Genomic DNA, 25,592 nt, shown 5'->3' on the forward strand with positions numbered 1-25,592 from the left:
TACGTCCTGCTGTGCCCTGCTACGTCCTGCTGTGCCCTGCTACGTCCTGCTACGTCCTGCTACGTCCTGCTACGTCCTACTGTGCCCTGCTTCATTCTAACCCCAACCGGTCATCAGATGCCGCCTACCAAGAGCCTGGGTCTGGGTCTGGGTCTTGGTCTGTCCCAGGTTTCTGCTTAAAAGGAAGTTTTTCCTCACCACTGTCGCACTTTTGCTTGCTCTGGAAGAAACTACTAGACCTGTTGGGTCCTTGTAAATTATAGAGTGTGGTCTAGACCTGCTCTATCTGTAAAGCGTCTTAAAATAACCCGTTACTCGTTGTTATGAGTTGATACTATAAATAAAATTGAATTGAATAGTAGGCAGGCAACGAAAAAAAAAAAGAAGAAATAAAATACAACAGCTATCAAACTACTAAATGGGATGATTTTAAAATAGATAATTTCCCTAGAAATTAACAATTAACTATAAATTAAAACATTATTTTAAGCTGGAATTAAGAAAAGCAATCAAAACAGTCAAAAAAAACAACAACATATATCCTAAATAAATCCATTTCTTTTTTATATTCATTGTATTGTCACTGTAGAAACCTTGTATTTCCATATTTTCTTCCATATTTTGTTCATAAATCAGGGGTATTGGTCGGCCTTAACTTCTGTCTGTGGATTTAACAAATAATTAAGGGATTAGGTGATTTGGTTTAAGGATGAAACTAAAGATTATTTTTATTTTTGAGTAATCTGTTAATAAATTTCTCCATTAGTGGAGTAGTTTGGCTTTTAAAATGTCAAAAAATGGTGGAAAATGTCGATCAGTCCAAGATGGCGTCCTTAAAAGTCTGTTTTCGTTCACAAATCAATTTTACAGAGGAGTAAAGAAACTACATAATATTCAAATTTAACAAGCTTGAAACAGAGAATTTGAAATGTAAACATAATCCTTGACATCTAATCGATTAATTGAATAAATGTGCCAGCTGTAACTTCATCTGAGGTAAATCTCAATGAAATGTTTTCAAATTAGTCTTTTGTTATTTCCTAACCCTTGTATGGTATTTGGGTCAAATTGACCCATTTCAAATTTTTACAAGAAGAAAAGTGGTACAAATATACATTTTTTTCTACCTGAAATCAGCGTCCTTTCCTTATTTCCTGAGATAAACATGTATTCCTGACTCGGAACATTAATCTGGATATGACACTTATGTTGTTTCCATAGTGGATTTTTAACATGAATTATACCTTATGACAATAATGAACCCCACTTCCTTTTTTAATAGTGTCCTAGTAGAGACTGATGCATTCCCTAAACATATATGTTATCTCAATTGTTTGAAATTGAGATGTGTTAATAGATTATGAAGTTAAATTGTATTTCAGAATATTTTTTTAAACCTCAAATAAGTCAGTTTGACCCAAAGGACACGAGAGGGTCCCAAAGGCGAAGGTGAAAACAACACAAGAGTTAAAAAACAGCGGTTTTGGACATGCCAGATGTACACCTGACAGCGACAATATGTGTCATATGTCCACATATGTTGATATAGATTTTTCTGTAATGAGTCAAAATATGATAGTGATATGCTCAATCATTATCATTATCATAATTAGTATCATTGCTACGACCATGTATTATTACTCTCCATCCCGCAGGTTTAACCCGTTCTCACCTTAACGCGGCTGTCCTTGTGCCTGAGCATGTGTTGGTTGTTGCTAAGGATACGGGTGGCGAGGAACTTGTTGAAAGGCACCAGCAGCAGAGCCACGCCCAGCCCCCCGAGGAAGGCCACGCCCACCTGCAGGTACAGCAGATAGAGGGTGATCACAAACCGGAAGGGCAGGCTCCACAGCTCGTGGAAGCTGGAGCAGAAGTTGACCACGCGGTCGGTGTCCGTGCTCATCAGGTTCACCACCTCCCCCATCGTGGTGCCGGCCAGGCTGCTGCCGCTGACCCGCAGGGCTTTGCCGTAAACGGCCGAGACGAGGGCGGCGCGCGCTGACAGCGCCACCTTGGAGACCTCGAAGACGAATATGTTCTGGAAGAAGGAGGAGAGAAGGGTGGTGGCGAAGAGCCCCAGAGCGCACCAGGCACCCCAGCTCACAGGAGCGTCCCTGTCCTCCATAAAGTTTAACAGACTGCTAAGGAGCAGGGGCCCCGCGAAGCTCAGCATGTTGACCGCCACCTTCAGCACACCGAGGTAGAAGTATCGCAACCCGAATGCCTTGTGCAGCACCCTGAGCAGTCCTACGTCCCCCTCCAGCTCCAGCGGTTCCTCCTGGTAACTCCAGCTGCCGCTCAGGAGGTTTCTGCCCACCGGCCTGGGCCACGGATCCTGTCCATTACGGACCGCCGCCCCGTGTCGGCAGGCGTCCCAGCACTGGTGGAAGTACCGACAGACCACGCTAGTCCGGAGTTTCTGAGGGAGGTGATAAACATCAGCCGGCCGGTCCAGCTCGCCTCGCTGCCCCCGTCTGAGGAGAGGGTTCAACCACAGGTAGAAGAGCCGAGAGACGCAACCGCTCCCGTCCTCGGCCACCATCTCGCCCGTTTCCGGCTGCGTGTCCTCTGGGACGAGCGGGGATCCATCCACGGCGTTGATGTACAGAGTGTAGCCAGCATCGGTGATGCAGGGAAATGCAAATGCCAGCATGTAAACCAGAAGGGGGAGCGTGCGGGCTGAGGCAAGCACAAAACGAGCCAGTTCAAGGGGTTCTGTGAGGTTCAGACATTCCTGATTGTCGCAGTAAATCGTCAAGGTGAAGACCAGGTTCGGGACGGACAGAAGAAGCAGCAGCAGCAGCAGAGGGGGTCCTCTGGTTCTCCTGAAAGCTGTCCTCTGGAGCACCGTGATGGCACCGAAGTGGACCAGCCAGGCCAGGATGGCAGTGCTGTCAGCTAGGACGTCCAAGTACAAGTCCGTCCGCTGGAGGAGGCTCGCCAGGACCACATCCGCGGTGAAGAGCAGCGCCGCCAGCAGAGCGGACATCCACCGGAGCGTCCAACCGCAGGGAGGAGACGACCGCAGGAGGTCGCACCTACAAAGCAGAAATATTATCACTGAAAATACTTCAGATGCATGATTTTTTTGAAATTGTTTTAACAATAATAATAAAATAACAGATACCATTATTGTTAAAATACATAACTTTCAGACTGATAAATTAAATTTCCCACTCTCTAAAACAAAGTTTAGAAGAACTTCCTCATCCCTAGATCAAAGTATAGCTTTAATTATACTGCTCTAACAATAGTTGTTGTTTTTTACTTTGACTTTCAGATGTGGGTCACACAGTTCAGTTCACTGGACTACTGCAGTCCGCCTAAGTCACGTGGTGAAGGTTTTGGTGAGCAAATCTTTTGTATGAACCATTTAAGTGAACTCATCCCAGTTATTCACATTTTTGTATTCCCAACTTGTGTATATTCAAATATTTGTTCTTGTGTTTTGTTCCTTTTATTATTTCATGCACAGTATATTGTATCCTAGTATTTCATTTATATTTATATTCTGTGCTGTGTGACTGACTTTTCTGAGGTGACAGTGTAATTATGAATTTTATTGGGATCAATAAATAACTATCTATCTATCTATCTATCTATTTAACTACACTAAAAAGAACAATTTGCCCACCGATGGTCTGGAAAGACCAAGGTGTAAATGATCCATCCATCCAGACATCTTCAAACACTTGCTCCTGTTTTGTTTTGTTTTGTTTGTTTTGTTTTTTGTTTTATTTGTTTTGTTATAACTACTTCACTTTTCTGTTCCCTGTATCTGTCTTTTATTGTCTGTAAAGCGTCCTTGAGTGTTAGAAAGGCGCTGTTAAATAAAATGTATTATTATTATTATTACTTGTCTAGCGTCGGGGGTCACGGGGGCCGAAGCTCCAACAGGGGGGCCCCAAACTTCCCTTTCCTGAGCCACATTAGCCAGCTCTGACAGGGGGGATCCTGAGGATTACCCAGACCGGGGTGGAGATATAATCCCTCCACCTAGTCCTGGGTCTTCCCCGAGGCCTCCTCCCAGCTGGACATCCCTCCACCTAGTCCTGGGTCTTCCCCGAGGCCTCCTCCCAGCTGGACATCCCTCCACCTAGTCCTGGGTCTTCCCCGAGGCCTCCTCCCAGCTGGACGGGGCTGGGACACCTCCGAGGGACATCCTTACCAGATGCCCGAACACGTGTGAAGGATATCAGAGTAAAGTCCCTGTTTTAGGTTTTTCTGATATTTAAGACTTACCTTGACATGCTGACGTAGCAGGCGCTGAAAATAGCCATCCCTGCATGAGGCAAGACTCCGAGGACGAGTTGGTTGAAACAAGAGCTGACGCGTCCATTCTGCCACACGGGGAAAGGATTCTGCTCGTCTGTATCACAGAGGGCCGCGACCAACTCTGCAGGTCCAAAGACCCTCATCCCTCCTCTTACTTGACAGCTGTCATTCTAGAAAACACCTAAGGAGCAAAAAACAATGGGAGTTTCTAACTATAGAAGGATAGTTCTTACATAACCGGCACCACTATGCTACCGCCTGACTTTTGCACATTACATTGACTGTCGACTGTTTGCATAATTGCACATTTTTAACTCAAATCTTGCTGCTCTTATTCTCCTCATTGTATATATCTTCTTATTTTTACTTTTTATATTGTTTACTTGAATGTTATGTTTGTCTGTGGACCAAATTGGTTAAAAATGTCTATATGGGATAGAGGGAAACGTAATTTCGATCTCTTTGTATGTTTTGACATGGGAAGAAATTGACAATAAAGCAGAATTTGACTTTGACTTTGATAGAGTGAGATAAGATAAGATAAGATAAGAGATAGATAAGATAGACTTCATTGATCCCACGATGGGGAAATCCACTTGTCACAGCAGCTCATTGCAGCACCACAAATAACAAAAATACACATAAAATACAAATAGGATAGAAAAATACACAAAGAATAAAATAGGAAATAGAAAAAAGAAGGGAGTAATAATGGTAATTTGTACACTATTAACACTTCTTGTGTTTACAGGTGGGGAGAATATATATATATACAGCATATACACAGATAAATATACAGATGACCCGCAGTGGCACTGAGGGTGCAGCAGTCTGCTGCTGATGGAGCTGGGCCGTAATAAGGTACACCATGGGGTCTTAAACATAGCAACGGTATCAGTTTCAATATCGTCATTAAGAAAAATGCAATGCACTTATATATATATATATATATATATATATATATATATATATATATATATATATATATAGGAGACAAGGATTCAATATTAAATATAATTTATTTAATGCCTAAAAATGCTTATGTGTGGTTGTCATCTCGAGACAGTGTGGAGGGAGGGAGGGAGGGAGAGGGAGAGAGAGAGAGAGAGAGAGAGAGAGAGACCGTCTGAGCCTTACATCATAATTTTTAATTAGTCCCGGTAATACCGTATACCGATTTAAAATAGGAAGGAGGTTGGACAGTATCAATATTAGGGTACCGTCCTACTCTACTACTGAGGAATCTGTCAGTCTCATGCAGGGGATAAGATAACAGAGATGCTAGTTATTCTTCTAGTCAGCAATATAAAAATAGCACCATTGTGGGACTATGCCTTGAGTTTGTATGTATGTATGTATGTATGTATGTATGTATGTATGAATGCTAATTTCTAAAAACGACTAAAAAAGTTATGAAAATATAATAATGTCTATCAACTAATCTAATCTAACTAACTAATTTGAGATAAAAGCAGTATAATTCAGAAACCAAATGTAGGACCTGTTGGACCCATTTGTTCCCCCTAAATTTGAAGTTTGAATGAGATTTTCTTCTCTAAGTAGTCAGACTAGTCCAGCTGGTCAACACGGATTGCCTACAGGTGCGAAACTCCATCAACATTTAACACCTTTTTCACGAAGAAGACAAAGTTATAAACTATAACAACAAATTAAACATACTTCACTCACATTTGTTGGTAGTTTCTCATCTTAAACGTGTTTCGGTTTAACCCCCCATGTTGCAGGAAAAAAGGAAACCTGTTAAAACGACAGAGATAAATGGGTTTCATGACTAAAACCAACTAGCTAGCTAGCTAGCTAGCTATGTAAACAAATGAGGCCAGCTAACTAGCATAGCTAACAAAATAGCATCTTGTTTCAACGGCAATGTCATGCTAACACAAATAGTGTGTAAATAACACACTAACGACAAACAACAGTGCGTAACACAACTCATTAACACCGCTAATGCAATGTAATTAACATAAGCAACCTTTAAATATTACCGGCTTTCATCTAGCTAGCAGGAAATACTCTTGTCGATTACTGATGACGCACGCCACAGGCCTTTCAAAATAAAAGTCGTGTGCAGGCAGAAAAATGTTAATGAGCAAAATCTTATGATGTGTCATACCCTGATATGTCATTTGACATCTGAATGACACGAGGTTCAGTGCTTTGCGATAGAGCTGTCTTATTTAATTGGTGTCTGTCTTGTGTGTATCTGTATCTGTATTGTTTGTTGTTATTGTTGTTTTTATGGACCGTGAGTCTAATAATAAAGGCTATTTATAATAAAGGCTATCGATCTAAGCAGCAAGAACAATGGTTGAAGAAGTATTCAGGTATTTTATTTCAGTAAAAATAGAAACATAAAACCGTCTTAAAATACACCATTACAAGTAAAAGTCCTGCATTAAAAATCTACAAGTGTTAGCAGTGTTAGCAACAAAATGTACTTAAAATATCAAAAGTAAAAGTACTCATTAGGCAGAATGGCTCCTTTGAAAGTTTTGAAAAATATTATATTATTTTGTTTCGGTAGAGAGAATGTGAGATACTTTGTGTACTACTGAGCAGATTAGTAATACGGGATAGTTTTTATGTAAATTAATTCAGTAAAGTAAAGTGTAGGCCTACAATTATTTTCCTCTGATATGTATATAAGATTCCACCACTGATAAAGAAATATGCAGAATAACAACTGTTATGATTAATATTCAACATTAGCATAAATGTTTAGGAAGTTGGGCCAGTATCACAGTTACCACATTGTTAAATAAAGAATATTTAAAATGTTAACGTGACTGTACCATCTGTAGATCATTATGTAATATATGTACCCTACACCATAATGACATTGAATGCCTGTCTCCATCTTTATAAACTTGGTGGACTGCATGGACAATAATGAAATAACTTTATTGCTCTATCCCTGAACAAGTCGGATATGTTGTATTTTTACAAAAAGACTAAGGACTAAATAAAGCATTTATTGCATTAACCCTTGTGTTGTCCTTCCGGGTCATAAACGGACAAAAATGTGACATCTTTTCAGACTTTTTATTCACTTTATTTTTTATTTTTCCCAATAACATCACCTGACTACCTCTAGTTTTACACTACTTTTTGGAATTCATGGTCAATTACCCTCATTTAGATATAATTATACCTAATAATTGAGTTAAAAAAGCAGAAATTATGAATTATTTTGATTAATAGTTAAGATCAGAGGAATGAAAGTGATCAGTTGTATTTGTTAAGAGTGTCGTAAGGAATCCAATCCATTTTTTTGTGGTATTTAGTTAAAAAGAAACCCGTATTTCAGATATAGACATTTTTTAAAGGGGTTTAATTTGACCCGAAGACAACTGGAGGGTTAAAAAGATTTTATATTCATATATTTTAAAAAGGTAAAAACAAAAGATAAACAAACTCTAAAAAATGGTTTAAGTTCTTTATTGAGGGGGTGACTGTAGAAAAGGAGCAAACAGTATGTTTTAGCACCTTACACAGGGTATAAAATGGGTTGCTGGTTCTCCAGGTTCTCCGGGTTCTCCATAAAAACACAACTGGCTGCAGAACATTATATGACATGTAGGCCTGAAGAAGGAGAAGCATTTAATTCAACGTCTAAATTTGGAAAATCTCATTTTCATTACAATGAAGATCCACTTTACAAATTTTGGAACCTGGGGTTTTAAATCAGTGCACATTACATGTAACATAAGTTAAAAAACACACAAGTAATTTTACAGATGTTACCTTGGAATTAGAAAGAAAGAAACATCTTAAATACTGGGTGCAGCTGTCTAAGGCATCTTTAATTCAATAGAAAAAAGATTTAGAAGTCGTATACAAAGCAGAAATGAAGCTATACAACGTCACATTATATTTTATTCCTTGCACACTGTACAAAGTCCATTTATTTCCTTCATGGCTGGCGACGCCAACGACAACACTAGGCAGCTTAACTTTTGGGTTTCATCATCCTACATTTATCGTGCCTTGCAGACACACACACTGTATTTACATCTTCAGACATGACATACGAACATAAATATGAACCGGCTCTGTCTTCCCGTCCCCATGGCATCGCATCGTCAGACATATGCTGGAAAAAAATACACCAAATATTGGCCACCTATGGGTGAGATTTACGCTTCTCTTCCAACGCTGTGACTCACTTTGAGAATTCAAAATGCTTCACAAAACAAATCTTTCAGCTTTTTGGTCAAAGTTGTAATATTTAGCGAGGCAGCAGCATCCATCTGACCTGTTAAGTCCCAGTATTGAAAACAATGAGGTGAAGCACCATGCTAATTTGACCAAAAAGCTTATTTAACAATAAATCGGTGTATTTCTTTTAATAAAAGGTAACTCACGTACAAGATCAGACTTTAAATCTTCATTATAATAAAAAAATAACAACACAACAACACGTGAGCAACACTGTTTTCTGTAAAGCAAAAGACATTTAAGCAACTTGTGTGAATACTGTACAGTAGGCCGTATGCTGGTCATCTGCATATTAAAAAACATAACTGGTAATTCAGAATCAAAGCTATCACATAGCTGGAAAAAATCATGTACAAAGTTAACTGCTGGAAGGCCTGAGAAAGTTTGTTTTTTTTCATCTAGGGACGTGATTGTCAAGTCAGGCCAAATAGTTGGAAATCTGTTCATATTAATACAGCAATGCATAGGCTACAAATCATGAAATCCAAATGATACTGTGAGTAAAGCAGATTCACGGTTACCCCGGGATTTAGTTATTCATTAGTACACACAGTGTAAGTAGGGCTGGGTATTATACTTTCTTTATACCTTGCTTTGAGAAGTACAAGTACAAGTTTTTCTAAAATAAACGCCATAATGAAAAAGGCAAACTTTCAGGTAGTAAAAAGAGACGTTAAGGTGGTAAAATCAAACGCAGCCTTTCAAGAACTAAACAGAACACGGTCTAAAAGTCCTGATTTAAACCAGGAACTGTGTGATTAAAGAACAAGTTCATAGACCATGAATGTGGCCAAAAATTCAATGCAAACTCCCCATTTTTTGACAGCTTCAATACTCGGTGCCAACAACACGTTCCAGTCCTGTAAGTATCAGAGATACCCAGCCCAAGGCGAACGCGTACCTGTTGTGGTATCCAAGATGGATGACCAACCTGGTTCTGATCTCAGAGGGAAAAGAGGGGTGTGAGCGGGTTTATCACACTATTTCATAGTAAATCCTTAGCACCTGAACACTCAAAAAGACCTTTTGACCTTATTTTTTGAACTTAAAAAAAACTTCTAGGATTAGTTTTAGAGTCATCAACTTTGCCCAGTTCTCCAGAAAGTTAAATGTTGTACTTCTCTAAAAAAGGTAGAGAATTGTAGGTAGTATACATGAAGTCATGTTTGAAGTTATCACTTTTCTCTGAACAACAGGTTATTAATGCAGTTCTCCACAAAGTTTGCATCTATCGATCATGGCGTATTGATAAAAGGAGACTTAACTATCAAACCTCAAAAGAAAAAGTTAAGCAACTTAACAGCATTTCCTCCGCATCATAACATGAACAACTGATACATGTCAGTCCTCCTAGTTGTCTAGGATGTTACAAACAACTTCCTCCTTGCAGCTGATAGAGGGGAAATCCTGCTTCTCCTTGACCCCCTTTGATATGATTGATTAACAACACACGGCTTGATCACAAAAGTTTGGTGGGGTCACATCTGGTGTTCCACAAGGATCAACCCTGGTTCCTCTATTATTCTCTAATTGCATGCTTGCACTTTGTGGCATTATACCTTATCACGATGAGACTTGAGGCGCCATTAAAAGCCTCAGGATGTCTAAATTTCCTCGATTATGCTCCGTCAACCAACACACAAGAACATTTTTGAAACTTTGCTTAGCTTTGCCAGGTTTGAGAGTGAAATTCGATCAAATTTTCGACATTGTCTTCCTTCACTCAATTTAAATACATCTTTTGTAACATTTGCTGACCTAGAAATCTGTCCATACCTTCATGTCTTTGCATTAAGTCCACCGTCTGTGTAATTTCCAGCAGGAGTCAGGGTCTTCACTAAGATATCACTATACTAATCAAATCATATCGTTTGTTTAGGATTTGAAGTTTAAGATTTGAAGTACAACTGTTCAGGCACGGTGACTTCTGGCCCCTGAACTGCACATTAACCCCCTTCCAAGCCTGAGGTGCTGCTGCTTTGTCCTGTGTACTTGGCAGCAAAGTGGCTGCATCTAAAGCTTTGCCACCAGAGATGCCCGGCCTTGGATAGCTCTGCTGGAAGAGCTCAACCTTGATATCAGTACCCTCAAAGCAAATGTGATCAAATGCTCTTTTAACGTCCTCTATGTATTTCTGCTGTTTAACCGCAAAGACAGAATGAGTAGGTTAGTCACTGCAGTTTGTGAACTCAACAGCCGAAGTGTATCGACCAGCTCAAGCAGGGGACTCAAGCTTTTTCCACTTTCCGTTTTCTTCTAGCTAAATCTGCGTTTTTTCGGCACTGTGTCTGACATTTTTGTAGCTTTCTCTTGGATGCGTGCTTACGATCTGGCACCTTGTTTTGTTTTTTTTGGAGGTTGATGCCCAGAAATGTCATGAATACTGCAAAATAAGAAAGTACAGGCAGAGGGCAGGTACAGAAACCAAAACACACTTCTAGTAGGTCATACTGTAAGTGATGATTGAATGGTGCTATTATTATTAATATGTTTTTTTTTTAGAAAAATCCTTGTTGTGACTGTGTCATTTCTTTGTTTACGTCAAGTTTTTGTAGATACCTACTATGTAAATCAATTTCTAACAATTGTATGGAAAATGTTATAAATAGTTTATTATTATTGTGAATATGATGTATAATAGTATGCATGAACACACTTTAAAAAATAGCCAATGTAAACTTCTAAAAAGTTTTTTTTCTATGTAATCGCCCCCAACTTTTGGGGTTAGACTCCTGCTTTAAACAATACCTTAAAATAAAATTATCATTCAACTGAGGTAAAACAAATTTTAGGTAATTTACAAAACAATAGTAATGCATTTTGTTCTGTTTTTGGTGCTTGAAAGCCAATTTCCAGGAGCTCACAATGTTCCCCGACAAAAACAAGCAGGATTTGGGGGAAGAAAAACCAACTAAAAGAGAAGGAAACTGCGACTGGAGTCCTGTCGTCGTCGTTTTGGCGTGTGAATAATTCTGAGTACGTTCTTCCTCCGAGGAAGTTCATAAATAAGCAAAGCACAGTTAAGCATCTGCGTCTGAAGCCTTGCCATCTCATCATCTCGCGTGCTCAGTCGGAGCTGGATCTGGTCTCCGCTCCACTCAGACCAGAGACAATACTAAAACAAATATAAACTATGAATTGATACATTTCCAGGATCGGTATGGAGACCACCAGGAAGGATTTCTTTGTACACCACGCTACAAGTGTCCTAGAGGAGTGAGAGGGGATTTGGGGACTTTTTTTGGAGTATTCCCCAAAACGGGACGAGTCACAGAAACTCCCTTGGTATCGTCTCCTCTGTTTGCCCCTCCTTCCTCTCATACAGTCTTAGGTTTGAGTCAGTATACAGGCAGCTCACAGGTTCTTGGTGTTTATGTGAGTCTTGTAATGCTTCGTCAGGTGGTCACTCCTCATGAAGCGTTTCTGACACTGGCTGCACTCAAACCGCTTGTCTCCTGTGGGGGGGGAAACAAAATGGTAAATGTCTTTAATGTCAAAATCAATATGAGGAAAACTCATACAAACAACACAACTTAATTATTAAGCTTTTACATATTCAGAATGCTGATGCACGTGTACCGACAAGAACTAGCAAAAGAAATCATATTGCTCCCGCATTAGCTTCCCTGTCAAATCCACAATTGAATTTAAAAGCTTATACAGCGCTCTAATACCCTGTTGCCCCACTAGTACACCGCACTCCCAGAACACAGAGGTACTTCTGGTTCCTAGAGTCTCCAAAAGTGCGGTACTCTCGGGTAAACAAACTTTGTACTACTGATGTTTTTTATTGACCAAGGAAACATCTTTAACTTCTCTACCAGAGCAAGGGAACGGTAGCCTGACGTGGTCAGAATATGAGGCTGATCCTGATCCATTGGGCTGGGACTATGGGGGGGGGGGTGTTTCAACCAAACCAGGAAAGAAAATGCCACTTCACTCAATTGGATAGACCTACAACCAATCAGAGCAATGGAGTATGTGACGTATGTCCAGTAGGAAGGATGGCAAAAACATCTTTCTGATCAACAAGTGCCTTGATGGCGGTTCTTTGTCCTTCTTTTAAAATGAATGCGCTGTTGATATCCTCTATACCAGATGCAATGGAGGAAAATACACGTCAGTTTTCAAGCGGCAGCTGTCTTTGGTGAAGCTCTCTTTGGTGACGTGGTTGAATACGTTACTGTTGATCACCTGTCCATCATTGTATAAAGCCCGCCCTGACAATTTGATTGGTCCGAACAGCTCTGGTTCGAGCATAGTTGCTCCACAACGAATCAAGTCCTCAACGAACTTCATGTTGTGGGTGGGGCTAAATTGGGCGATGATTTTGGATGGAGCGTAGAGTAGTTTTTCCAAAAGTTAGAGTGTCACCTTATCTCCCGCTCCGTCCCGCTCTGGTACGGCTCACAACATGAGCTTGGAGCAAGCCTGAGCTCGTCTTTGTGTTACTGCAGCACGGGACGTTCACAGAGATGAAGAGCGCCCCCCCTCAATCCAAGCCAAACAGTGCCTGTCATCAGGCATACTTTTTGCTGGTGGAGCTCCGTGCACTGGCGGCATGAAGAGAGGGTGGGCGCCATTCATCTGATAAATACAACACGGCTTTTGTTGTTTTGTTTTCAGTTTTTTAGGGGAGCGGTGAGCAATTTGAGTGGAGTGGCGTGGGGTGAAATGAGTTGAGTTGAGCGTGGAGGGATATCGAGCAGAGCAGCCTGGAGGGTGGAGCAGAGGGAACAAACCGCTCTGTGAGCAACGAGCTCCACTCCGCTCACATTATCTGTTCACTACAACAGATACCAACCAACCATATAATCAGTGTCTATTGTTTGCCTGGTTTTTTTGTGCGTTTACTTGTTTGTGTGTTTTTATTTTTTTATGCTGTTATTGAAAGAAATGCTGCTGCTGTGACAACAACATTTTCCCCTTGTGGGATGAATAAAGTCTAATCTAATCTAATCTATGCCAAGACACTGATATTGTCCGTGAAACAGCATAATCCAAGAGTACAAACATGTTAGAGGTTTAAGTTTTTGTCTCAAACACGTGAGGGGTTCCTGTCATATCCTTATGAAATGAAATTATAATTTCAGACATGTTGTTGAGACTTACTTCAAATGTTTCCATATAAACAAAACACACGCAATAATTAATGATAATAATAATAATAATAAAGGGCAATGAAAAAAAAACATCAACATTCTCTGATGCCCCTACTTTCGGTCTTTCAGTTTGGATTTCATCATTTCAATTCATATTTTGGCTGGCAGACAGACCTGTGTGCGTCCTGGCGTGCCGCTGCAGCTCGTCGCTGCGCGTGAAGCGTTTCCCGCAGAAAACCCAGTTGCAGACGAAGGGCCTTTCGCCAGTGTGCAGCCGGACGTGAGCTCTGAGCAGCGACGTTTTCCTGAAGGTCTTCTCGCAGCCGGGGACGTGGCAGATGTGCTTTCTCTTCCCCACCTCCCCGGGCCTGCGGAGTGTACGCACACACACACACACACACACACAGACACAGACACAGACACACACACACACACACACACACACACACACACAGTGAGATATACAGGTTTTAAGGATAGAGCTAAGCCTCAAAAAGAAGCATTTTGATTTAGCATCAAAACCGACTAAATGCAAGTTTGTGCCGGATGCTTCGCGCCGACACGTTACATCTACCGCCGGTTACTGCGTTGCGCAACTCTGACCCTCCTGCCGGCTGCTGCGTGGCGCAAAGGATCATCCAGCACTTCTTCATCATCATCATCTACCACATCCTCCCTCCCAAACTCCTCACTATCTTCCACCTCAACGTCACTGTCCTCGCTGTCTAACTCCTCCTCTGTCGGAGACATTTTCTCACTCGTCTCTCAAAAATTCATAAATAAACCCACATGCATGCCTGGTTGATTGACAGGATTTTCCGCAAACTACGATACAATTTTGGTGGTCACATGGCTTTAAATAGCCAACAAGACCCGCCTCATGTGTATTTCAACCATTGACGGTGCGTTCTCTGCTGCACGCGTCATGAAAAGACCAACAAAGACAAAATGCTGAGCCACGCAGCAGCCGGCAGGAGGGTCAGAGTTGCGCAACGCAGTAACCGGCGGTAGATGTAACGTGTCGGCGCGAAGCATCCGGCACAAATGGGTTAATGCAAGTTTCAAAAATGTCTCATATCATGCAAAAACGTGTAATTTTAAGTAGCGGAAATCTTCCACTATTTACTAAAAAAGAAAAAGGTTTCTCTTCTTACACACAATTCTCAAACTGTCTAAGAGCAGTTAACTAATTAAAAATGTCAGCAATGAATCGACAATATGTCGATGATATTGATTTAATTTTGAGTTGGTAATAATCCTTTACAGCCTTATAGTTCTAATTTAGTTCTTGTGTATTTGTTGAGTGTTTCACCGAGCAAAGCCAGGAAAAACCTGGGCAAGTAAAAATGTGATAATATCACATATTTGGCCATCTCTCTCTCGACACACTCACATAACACTCACCTCTTGTCTGCGTCTTTACAGTTGGGGCAGGTGCAGGCCATGCGGCGCTTCTTTTCTCCTGGCTGGCCCGGCAGCTCCAGGGTGAGGGTCTGGTCCACCTGGATGGCCGGCTGGCCCGGCGTTGTCGCCAGCTGGAGGCCTCCGCCCTGCATCGCCTGCACCGTGAGGTGCTGCTGGCCTGATAAAAACACAGAAACAGACGCTCTGTTAGAGACACAGCAGGGCTCCAACCGGGGCTGCCAAGCTTTTCCAAGAAAATCTGATTAGACTACAAGCCAACAGCCATCAGTCAGTGGACAGAAATTCTAATTAATGATTAATGGTAACATTAACGTGATGCAAACACATGAAAGCAAAGAGATCTGGCTTTTCACAACCATTAAAAGACTCATGCCAAGCTGTTTTGGGCACCAGCTACGCCAAATGAATGTAAAAATCAAAACTAACTAAATGACTTTGCTCAGTTTTAAGGCTTGTAGTTGATCCCCAGTGAACTTCTTTAGCAGTTGTCTTCAAGCTTTTTAAATGTTATTACCTCTCCAGCCTTTTCAGCATTTTAGAGGAAGATAAGTTGATAATAATGGTCCAAAATGATGTGAAATTGCATTTCTTTAGTTAATAAAATGTAACATTATCTAGATAAAAGATATGCATATTTAACTTGCAATTAATTGCAAGTTAAATATGGCATTAATGCGATTATACATTTTAATCGTTGACAGTACTACTGAAAATGTTAACATAAATCCAACATATCATTAGCAAAGATAACTTGACCTATCCCTCACCAAATCAACATCCTCAACAACCCTGATGATACAGTTACTGGCCTGTAAAGATGCCACTATGGCCATCAGTTACGCTTATGGATTCACTGTGTTCGACAGTAAAATATGAAGATGGATGAATGTTAATAATTACTGTTTTAATAGCTTAGTATTTTAGGGCAACATAATGGGGTATGTGGTGGTGGCGTAGTGCAGGGGTCTTCAACAGGGGGTCCGCGACCCCTAGGGGGTCCGCGGAGGTACTGCATGGGGGTCGCGAAAATTTTGGTTGATTAGACTTTTTTTTATATCCCCCCCCCCCCTGCAATTTTTTCCACCAATTGAAATGTCTTTAGATACACATTAACATGAATTCAACACACTGTACTAAACAGATAAATGGCGGCAGAAGATGGATTTCAGTCATCAATGCACACATGGCACTATAGGACCAGTTTGATATAACACAATTTTATACAATATATGTAATTAGGGGGTCCCCGCTCCATCTCGCCATCAGTTTGGGGGTCCTTGGCCTGGAAAACGTTGAAGACCCCTGGCGTAGTGGATATGACCCATGCACTTAGTGTGGGGGACCTGGGTTTGAGTCCCAGTGCAATACACCTACCAATGTGTCCCTGAGCAAGACACTGAACCCTTAGAGTCAGTCCAGAGGTGTGCAACCTCTGATATACAATATCTGTAAGTAACTTTGAATAAAAGCATCAGCTAAATGACATGTAATGTAATGTCTATAGGCTTTACGCTGCCCTATATGTTATGGTAGGCCCAGTTTATTATGTAACTCACTTTTATACAATATGTGTAGAAAGGGGTCCCCTGCTCCATCTCTCTTTCAGGTCAGGGGTCCTTGGCTTAAAAAACGTTAAAGACCCCTGCTCTATGCTCTATGTTTTAATTATTTGATTCTTTATAACAAATGTTTATTAAAAACAATAAAACTGGTTGTTAAAGTTTTAAATCGACAGTCTTCTAGAGAACGATTTATTGACTAGTTGTCAACTTTTAAATTAACTATTTTTATTATTTTCTTCTTCTTTTTTAAAGACAAAAGTAAAAATTCTCTGATTCCAGCGTGTTTAATGTGGATATGTTGTAGTTTTTCCGTCCTCTGTGACAGTAAACTGAATATCGTTGAGTTGTGGACAAAACAAACGATGAATCAACGATGAAAATAATCGTTAGTTGCAGCCCTACAGTCTTCCAAAATGAATTAACACTAAATTTTGACACTGCCCTACATGTTATTGTAGACCCAGTTTATTATGTAACTCACTTTTATACAATCTGTGTAGTAGGGGGGTCCCTGCTCCATCTCTCCTTCAGGTCAGGGGTCCTTGGTTTTAAAAACATGGAAGACCCCCGCTCGAGGCCATTATAAAAACTTGACAAATTAGACATTTTCTGCTAATTTGTGTTTTCCAATCCTGTGTCTCTTTTCTTAAAAACAACCAAACAACCAACCGACTACTTGGAAACACCAACAAACCAACATCAGCTCACCCCCGGCGTTGGTGATGGTGACAGGAACTCCCTGAACCTGGACCCCGTTGATGCTGATGGTCTGCACCGTCTGGGTCCCCGACGAGAGCTGCGACGGGTTAAGCGTGATCATCCCCCCCGCCGGAGCAATTTTTGCCAGAGTCCGTTCCTTCCGTCCGCCCCCCAGCGACTTCTTGGCGCCCGCCGGCGGCGATGTGGCGGCGGTGACCACCGAAGTGGTGGGGGTCGTTGTCGTGGAGACCGAGTCCTGTAGCTGAACGGACTGCCAATCACCCGACGCGGTTTTGAAGAGGAACTGAAGGGGAGGAAACACCAAACAGATGTCTTTAAATGTCATTTGGGTTCGTTCGTTTTACAACGCTGTATGTCATCCTATAAAGATAAAATGCAAAAATTAAAATGAAGGTTAATATTTCGGCTCTGCTTTCAGAAAGGATCAGGCCACCCACAAAAATAACTATTTTACTAATTTTAAGTGAATTTGAAATTGAAAATATTAAGGGTGTCATGATTTTTATTTGAAATTGACCGAAATGATGTCACAAGAAGAAGACCGCGGTTACAAAAGAGAAACTAGATGACAGGTTATTTTGCTTTAGTTTCCAACTGACTGAAGATATAAGTTATTGTTACATTAGGTTGTTAATAAATGTTTTAAATTTGACAATGTAGTGTGGTACATTGCGAACAAAGGTCAGATATTATATTGCATAAAAGTCTAATCCAAAAATGGCTTTAAAAAAAAAGAAAAATTTAAAATCGGGAATCGTGACACCCCTAGTAAAAATGGAGTGGCTTTGCAACTTGAAAATGTAAATTCAAATAAAAAAAACTTGAAATTAAAAACAGGAAGACTCAAAGGGGAACTTTGCTATTTTTCTCCATGGATACCTGCGTTGGTGTTGCATCTGTTTGAGTAACCTGGAGGTTTGAGGGGATTGACTGTCTCTGTGGGATGGTCGGTAATGTAGCGGAGGCAGCCTGCACCACCTTCAAGGCCTGCTGGGGGATCTGAACCACCTGAGACTCCGGTTTGGACTGGACCAGCTGGACCTGCTGCACCATTGGCGGCTGCCCGGGACTCTGCACGATCAGTAGGTTGTTGCCTGCCTGCAAACACAGAGACAGAAGGGGCTTCACTTTGAGGTTCAGGTGTGAGGCTTTGAGGCATTTGGAGTTGTGTGACCATAAACGACCCTAATTTACACACAAAGCAACATAGTTTTTAATCTGTTACCATAAATATATATATACAGTATATATATATATATATATTCAAGAAACTTACAGTTTACTGCTGGATGACACAGAACCGATCAGTCTACGTCAACTTGAGGCAAATAAAGACTGATCACAGACTGTCAATTAACAGAAAATTAACCCGAAAAAAGTGATTCTGTGAGGATTGACTGCTTTCATCTGTTTATATCACCGTGAATGCAATACCTTTGTGTTAAGGATTGTTTGTGGACATAACAGACCAGAAAAAAACTTCACTTTATGGTTGATCCGGCGCCTTTCGATTAGCTACGTCAACATTTCATTGTTGCTAAGTAAGTGAATCTGTGTTTGCATAGCAGATACAAGTTAACTACTGTGTCTTGACCAGGAACTGTCAGAAGTGTCTTTGCTAGTTTAAGACCGACGCAGTTGTCAATTTCCCATCCAGCGCCCACGTTGTTAGTATAGCAAATGCACCTGCGGCTGTCTTTGCGCCCATGGGCGTGCTGGTCTTACAGGGTGGTGTGTACAGGTGCATTCTGGGCGTATTGCTATCGTGAGGCATCAGGAAGTGATCACGCGACTGACTAACCAACAAAAACCTGATCTAAAGTCAATAGCGCAGCATTTAATTCATTCATTCATTGTTATTTTAACAGTGAATTAGTAAAATGTGCCTAGACGCACACACACGCATGCACACACACTCTTAAAAGATTATGAATAAAAATATAACGGTGCAAATCCGCCATCATAATAGCAATGCACCAAGGTACAAACACGCCTGGCTTTTAAAAGGAATGGGAGATGACTTCCAATTGGTTGATTGCATGGTACGCCCAAAACACACCTATGAATTAATAAAGACACAAAGTACAGCCCTTTTTGATCCATGCGCCTGGCGCACGGACCCTTATTTCTACCGTCAAACTAGCAAAAGTGGATGTGGACACACCTGTACCATGCGCTTCACACCGTGCGCTTAGATTGTTAAAATTAGGCCCCTTGGGGCGACCTCTAGCTCACCCAGTAAGAGCGTGCGCCCCATGTAGGATGAGTGCTGTGCAGCAGCCTGGAGTCCGATCTGCAGCACTATGCCGCGTGTCATCCCCCGTCTCTCTCCCACCTTTCCTGTCTATCCACTGTCACTATCTAATAAAAGGGAAAAGCCTCCAAAAGAAATAAAAAATAAAGGCCCCTTAAGACCGTTTGACTCAGCACTTGATATGTGTGGTGCAGTACGGGCCGGTGGAATATGACAAAAAGGCTGCATTCTGTTGCTTTTAGTGCTCCCCTGTAGTGCTGCAACTAATGATTATTTTCCTTTATTAATCAAATCTGCTCCTTTGAGAGATGTACCTGAATGATGTTGTCCCCAGCTTCTATCAAAATGGTCTCCATCTGCTCTGGGGGTGGAGAAGCGGCCTGTGGAGGAGGAGGTGTAGCAGTCAAAACCACTTTCTTCTTCCTCCCTCGTCGTCCCTTTCCTGGAGTGGGGGGGGCGGCTGCTGTCTCTGTGATGAACTGAGTCCCGCCGACCTCCCCGGTCGCCACGTTGAGCGGCAGCGTGAGCCCGCTCGGCAGCTGCACCATGTTTGCAGCAGAGTTGTTTAGCTTGCGCGACTTGGGGCAGGGCTTGATGGCCAAAGTCTTCTGCGGCGTAATGGGAGTGGTGGCGGCCGCCGGAGCCGGCACGGTCATGGGGGTGGTGATGATGGCCTGGTTGGTCCCTGGTATGAGCTGGATCTGCCCTCCCTGCGGCATCATCTGGATAGTCTGGGCACCCTGGATCTGCGGCACCATCTGGTACTGGATGTTGGCGGGGGCCGAGGCGTGTGAGCGGGCCGGGCTCTGCTGGATAGTGAGCACGATGGGATTGCCAGAGGCCGAGGTGCCCAGGCCGGCGGGCAGCTGGATCACATTGCCCTTGGCTGAGAGGAAGGAGAGGTTTTTGGGCGGAGCGGGGGCGATTGGAGCCGGCTTTATGGGGAGGAGCCTGCGAGGCTGCGGCTGCGCTGGAGGAGAGGTGACCGGAGCCTGAGCGGCGGGAGGGCCGATTTTACTACAGGTGGCAGCCAGGAGGGCCAGAGGAGAGGGCTGGGTGTCCTGCAGGGAGACAAACACAACAACTCAGATACCACACACACACAGTCTGCATTAAAGCCTGAGCAGAAACAGCAGTTAAGAACTAAGAGAGAGATATGGTGAGATAAGATGCTAAAATAAACAAGTGAGGATAAACAGGTAAACCTTCAAATAAGCACTAAAAAGGCCAAACAGGCGGTGTAGTAGATGTTCCTACCTGCAAAGCTTTTGAGCTCCTGTGTGATTAATGTGGGATTCTACTTGATGTACGTACATCCAAACTAACGTATAGCACATGCACATACACATGCCAGAAATATAACTACACGCCTGGCCCTGGCTTGGTAGCGTCTGTAACTAACGGCTTAAGGCTACGGCGTAGAACCTACATTCTACGATACGTACAGGATGACCTAAATTGAGGACGGCCACGCTCGTTATTGTAAGTGCAGTGATGAGTTAAAGTCCAATAAGTCCTTCATCAAACCGCATGAATGTGTCCCGGGCCTGGATAGGAACTAACTAACAATGTAAAGATCAACAAGCCTCTGACAGACATTTTCATATTTGATTAATGCAATAAATTATTATTTTTTTGTCTTAAATCCACTAGACATTTTCATATTATACCAACATTTGCAGCATCCCGAGCCTTTCTGGTTACTAGGAAAACTCAGCCCAGAGTAGTTCTATTCTCCCCAAAACAAGTTTGCTTTTTATTTTTAAAAGAACTTCACAAAAAGTTCTCAACTTTCTCTGTCTCTTGCAATTTCATTGCAACAAATTTTTTACAATTCAGGCATTTTGGGGCCACAACAATCTAAAAAAAAAAGTCTGCAAAACCCTGGGGGGACTGATTTAAATCAGCATTTAAGTATTTAAAAATCAAATAAACCACTAGATAATTTTTTTAACATTACGTGCTACTGTGTGTACCAGCTAAAAAATATTTGGGCATTCAAGTTCCTCAGAAATATGGAAAAAAAAACTCTACAAAAACACCATCTTTTAGTGACAGGTATGCCGATTGGATTTGTTCAATGTTATGATAATCTAGATAAAGATAAAAACACCAAGCATTTGGTTCTTCAGCTTATCCAGTTTATGAAAAGTAACCGACGTCCCTTTCAAAAATAATCACAAAAGCTAGTTTTGATGTAGTAGCTTTTATGTTTTGCCCCCTTTTTTTAAGAAAAACATCAGAAAATTCTTTGCGTAGGAGCACTAAAAGATAACATCAACTTGGAAATAAAAGGAAACAGAATGGGAGGGAGGAGCCAAATGTACGCCTGGTTGTGATTGTTGTTTAAAATACTCTTGATGAAGGTCCACGGGGGATCGAAACGGTAGTTTTTGTAATAAAAATAAAACAAGAAAACGAGAACAAAAAGGTGATGCAACAGGGAAGAGTGGGATTTGTTCCGTTGATTCCAAATTTATGTTTTGCCCCTTTAAAAAAATCTGTAGACGGTAGCTAGACGCAACATCTGGCTGTTTACTCACTTGTGTGGAAGCGCTGGAGGGCTGGAGGTATTCACTGGGACTGACAGCAACAGTGGTGGCCATACTGTCCTGTTGTTCTGCAAAACACACACAGCAGAGTCAGATTCAGGCTGCCTGCAGCATCTATTGTCAGCAGTTAGGCTGTTCGAGGACATCACGGGACTTTCCTACGAAACAGAAGAAGATCTCAGAACGACAAGAACTGGGACGTCTCGATGGGATCAATAAACATCTTCAGTTGCAACTTAGGTTGTTAATTAGATTAGGTCGGATAGGTTACAAATGCATCTGCTGATAATCATTTTCCAAAGGTTACCATGTTGTTTTTATATTTCTAAATGCCTTTTTTCTAGTCAGTGGCATGGGTTTATCACACTGCAAGAGGTACATCAACTTACAGACACTTATGTAAATATGTATTCTGCTTGAAATATGTATTCTGTTACGTTATTGATGTATTTATTCTTTTTGTTAAGCTACTTTATTTTGGTAGCTCGGTGCACATGTTTCAAGTTGCCGGTTTAACTGCACTACGATTCGAAGCTGTAACCATAAGTCGACCGACGTCCTCAAAATGTCTTGTTTTGTCCAAAACTCAAAGAAATTCAGTTTACTGTCACAGAGGAGAGAAGAAACTCACAACACAAATGACTCAACCAATTGTCAAAATTGTTGCCGATTAATTTAATAGTTAAAAACTAAATCGATAAATCTTTGCAGCTCGACCAACAAATGTCCAAACACTGACAACCATCCAGCTCTCTAAGCAAAGAAATGCACCACTGGACTGCAAGACTGTTATTATACTGTATTACTGTTGTAATGAGAGTACATTTGGGAAGGCTGCCCAATAGTTTGGGAGCAGGGTAGATCTTAAGTAGCAGGCGAGGCTGCCGATTGGCTAAAATAGGTTGCGGCTGTTATTATTTAAACTGCTCTGAGTAAAGCAGTAAACGCTGAGTGATCTTCTCCATTGGTCATCGTTGCCCGAACTGCATTACAATACAATCTTTTTATTTAAATATATACCACGAAATAAAGTCAAGTGCAAAAGGCAAATGTAGATATAGGAAGTCTAGTTCTGCCGTATCGTATTGTAAGTATTTTAATTTATGCGTTTCACGCTGCAGTACCGGAGCAATCTTACCCTCAACATCTGTCGTCATTCATAAATGTGTAAAACAAGCTGAAACATTGATATTGGGAGTATTTGAGTACATCACAGTTGATGCCAAGGCAGATCAGCTGGCACTTGAAATCATCAGCAGGTGACAACTAACACCACAGAGCACCTAGCAACCAGTAATAACACGTTGCTGGGATACGACTGATTCATCAAAATCTACTCTAAAATGCAAAATATGCTGAATTTTATGGACAAATGAGCATCAAAGTAGAGCAGTTTGTGCCTCTAAAGCACAGTATTAACCCTCGTGTTGTCTTCCCGTCAAAATTGAAAGTCAACACTTTTGTTGACGCTTTTTTAACAAATATTTTAAACTTTTTTTATGTTTTTGTCCCTTTTTTCAATGTTTCTCACGTTGACGTTTTCAACACTACGTAACACTAACTCATTAACTTTGGTTTTACAGTTATTTTTGGAATTTATGGTCAATAAACCTAATGTTTAGGAAATTATACCTAATGTTTGAGTAAGAAAAGCAGAAATTAGGAATTATTGAGACTAAAATTAAAGGAATGGATGTTGATGATAATCACAGACTGGAATATGTCAACTTTTACTCAACACTATTTCAAAACAACTTACATTTGTTTTTCAAAAGCAAAATCAAATTGAATAAGACGCCCCAATAATTCAAAGAGCGTTGTGTGGAATCAACCATGTTATTTTGGGTAATTAAAACATTGATTTAGTACAACGGGTCAATTTGACCCGAGGACAACACGAGGGTTAAAGTTACATTTGAGTCACAGTTCTATAACATAGGTTATATAGGTAACATAACATTGGTCTCTCCATAATCCCCAAAAACTGGTCTGACAATGAGAACGCAGGTCTGGATCGAGGTGCCAAAAACGTCACTATCACAGCAAAAATAATTCACACGGGGATCCCACCGCCCGCTAAGCCCCTAATCTCTCTCTGGGATAAAACTGTGAATATACTCCACTACACGTGGAAGTCCTGCATATTAAGCCTGTGAACACCCGCACAGGTGAGTTCAGGTTGAAGGAGGGTGCAATTAGGCGGGAATCTGTTATTAGGTCTCAAATCTTTTCCACCAATAAGAATGGGGAAGCCGTCACTAACCGGCGCAACAAAACAAAAGCTTTGTGTTTTAAAACGTTCGCTATCACGGAAATAGTAAACTATATAGTGGGTTCGCCATTTTGTAGCGGATGGTGTTCCAATTCTCCACGGTTACTTATATTCACTATATAGTCTACTGTAAAATACCCACAATGCACTGCTAATTGAAGTGTACACTACATTTGACTCCCGTGTAGCACAGTGCAACGTGGCCGTGTTTTCCCGGAGGAGGAGAAGAAGAAGAAGAGGAAGTCACAGCGAAGACTGAAAAGGAAATTATGGAGCGGGCTTTTGTTTGGAAATGTCCAAATGAAACATTCTCAACAAACATTTCCACAGTGGGCGCACCTGCCTTTGTAAAAATGTACTATTTTTTGTCACTGTTCTGTTATCTTTTACTGAGACTGTTACTGCCGCTCTTCATTTCAACCCCAACTGGCACCGTCAGACTCCGCCTACCAAGAGCCTGGGTCTGGGTCTAGGTCTGAAACTGGGTCTGGGTCTGTCCCAGGTTTCTGCCTAAAAAAAGAGTTTTTCCTCGTCACTGTTGCTTGCTCTGGAGGGAACTACTAGACCTGTTGGGTCCTTGTACATTATAGAGTGTGGTCTAGACCTGCTCTATCTGTAAATTATAGAGTGTGGTCTAGACCTGCTCTATCTGTAAATTATAGAGTGTGGTCTAGACCTGCTCTATCTGTACATTATAGAGTGTGGTCTAGACCTGCTCTATCTGTACATTATAGAGTGTGGTCTAGACCTACTCTATCTGTAAATTATAGAGTGTGGTCTAGACCTGCTCTATCTGTACATTATAGAGTGTGGTCTAGACCTGCTCTATCTATACATTATAGAGTGTGGTCTAGACCTGCTCTATCTAGACCTGCTCTATCTGTATATTATAGAGTGTGGTCTAGACCTGCTCTATCTAGACCTGCTCTATCTGTACATTATAGAGTGTGGTCTAGACCTGCTCTATCTAGACCTGCTCTATCTGTATATTATAGAGTGTGGTCTAGACCTGCTCTATCTGTATATTATAGAGTGTGGTCTAGACCTACTCTATCTGTAAAGTGTCTCAAGATAACTTTATATATACAGTGGGTACGGAAAGTATTAGCACCGTATTAGCGGTGTGCTTAGGGTCATTGTCTTGTTGGAAGGTAAACCTTCGGCCCAGTCTGAGGTCCAGAGCACTCTGGA

General features: G+C 41.4%; 2 protein-coding genes and 1 long non-coding RNA gene across 4 annotated transcripts in view; 1 reads left to right on the forward strand and 2 right to left on the reverse strand.

The window, feature by feature from the left end:
• The window catches only part of abcc10 (ATP-binding cassette, sub-family C (CFTR/MRP), member 10), a 27,159-nt gene extending 20,847 nt beyond the window's left edge, over positions 1 to 6,312 (reverse strand). Inside the window, exons 1-3 of the mRNA XM_034883972.1 lie at positions 5,965 to 6,312; positions 4,243 to 4,456; positions 1,673 to 3,038 (exon numbers count right to left, since the gene is read on the reverse strand). Coding sequence (XP_034739863.1) covers positions 1,673 to 3,038; positions 4,243 to 4,418 — 1,542 coding nt within the window. The 5' untranslated portion in view covers positions 4,419 to 4,456; positions 5,965 to 6,312. The remainder of the gene's footprint in view (positions 1 to 1,672; positions 3,039 to 4,242; positions 4,457 to 5,964) is intronic.
• A 1,406-nt stretch (positions 6,313 to 7,718) lies between these two features.
• The window catches only part of sp2 (sp2 transcription factor), a 21,599-nt gene continuing 3,725 nt past the window's right edge, over positions 7,719 to 25,592 (reverse strand). Inside the window, exons 2-8 of one of the 2 annotated variants that reach the window (XM_034900972.1) lie at positions 22,121 to 22,197; positions 19,892 to 20,638; positions 18,203 to 18,421; positions 17,312 to 17,606; positions 15,021 to 15,198; positions 13,791 to 13,984; positions 7,719 to 11,969 (exon numbers count right to left, since the gene is read on the reverse strand). In XM_034900972.1, coding sequence (XP_034756863.1) covers positions 11,869 to 11,969; positions 13,791 to 13,984; positions 15,021 to 15,198; positions 17,312 to 17,606; positions 18,203 to 18,421; positions 19,892 to 20,638; positions 22,121 to 22,197 — 1,811 coding nt within the window. In that variant the 3' untranslated portion in view covers positions 7,719 to 11,868. Of the gene's footprint in view, positions 11,970 to 13,790; positions 13,985 to 15,020; positions 15,199 to 17,311; positions 17,607 to 18,202; positions 18,422 to 19,891; positions 20,639 to 22,120; positions 22,288 to 25,592 lie in introns of both variants that reach the window. The other variant, XM_034900981.1, reaches the window with a different exon arrangement.
• The window catches only part of LOC117934718, a 22,233-nt gene continuing 15,953 nt past the window's right edge, over positions 19,313 to 25,592 (forward strand). Inside the window, exon 1 of the long non-coding RNA XR_004654554.1 lies at positions 19,313 to 19,477. This is a non-coding gene — a long non-coding RNA (uncharacterized LOC117934718). The remainder of the gene's footprint in view (positions 19,478 to 25,592) is intronic.

Source organism: Etheostoma cragini, chromosome 2 (assembly GCF_013103735.1).
Source record: "Etheostoma cragini isolate CJK2018 chromosome 2, CSU_Ecrag_1.0, whole genome shotgun sequence".
In the NCBI taxonomy this organism is placed as follows: Eukaryota; Metazoa; Chordata; class Actinopteri; order Perciformes; family Percidae; genus Etheostoma; species Etheostoma cragini.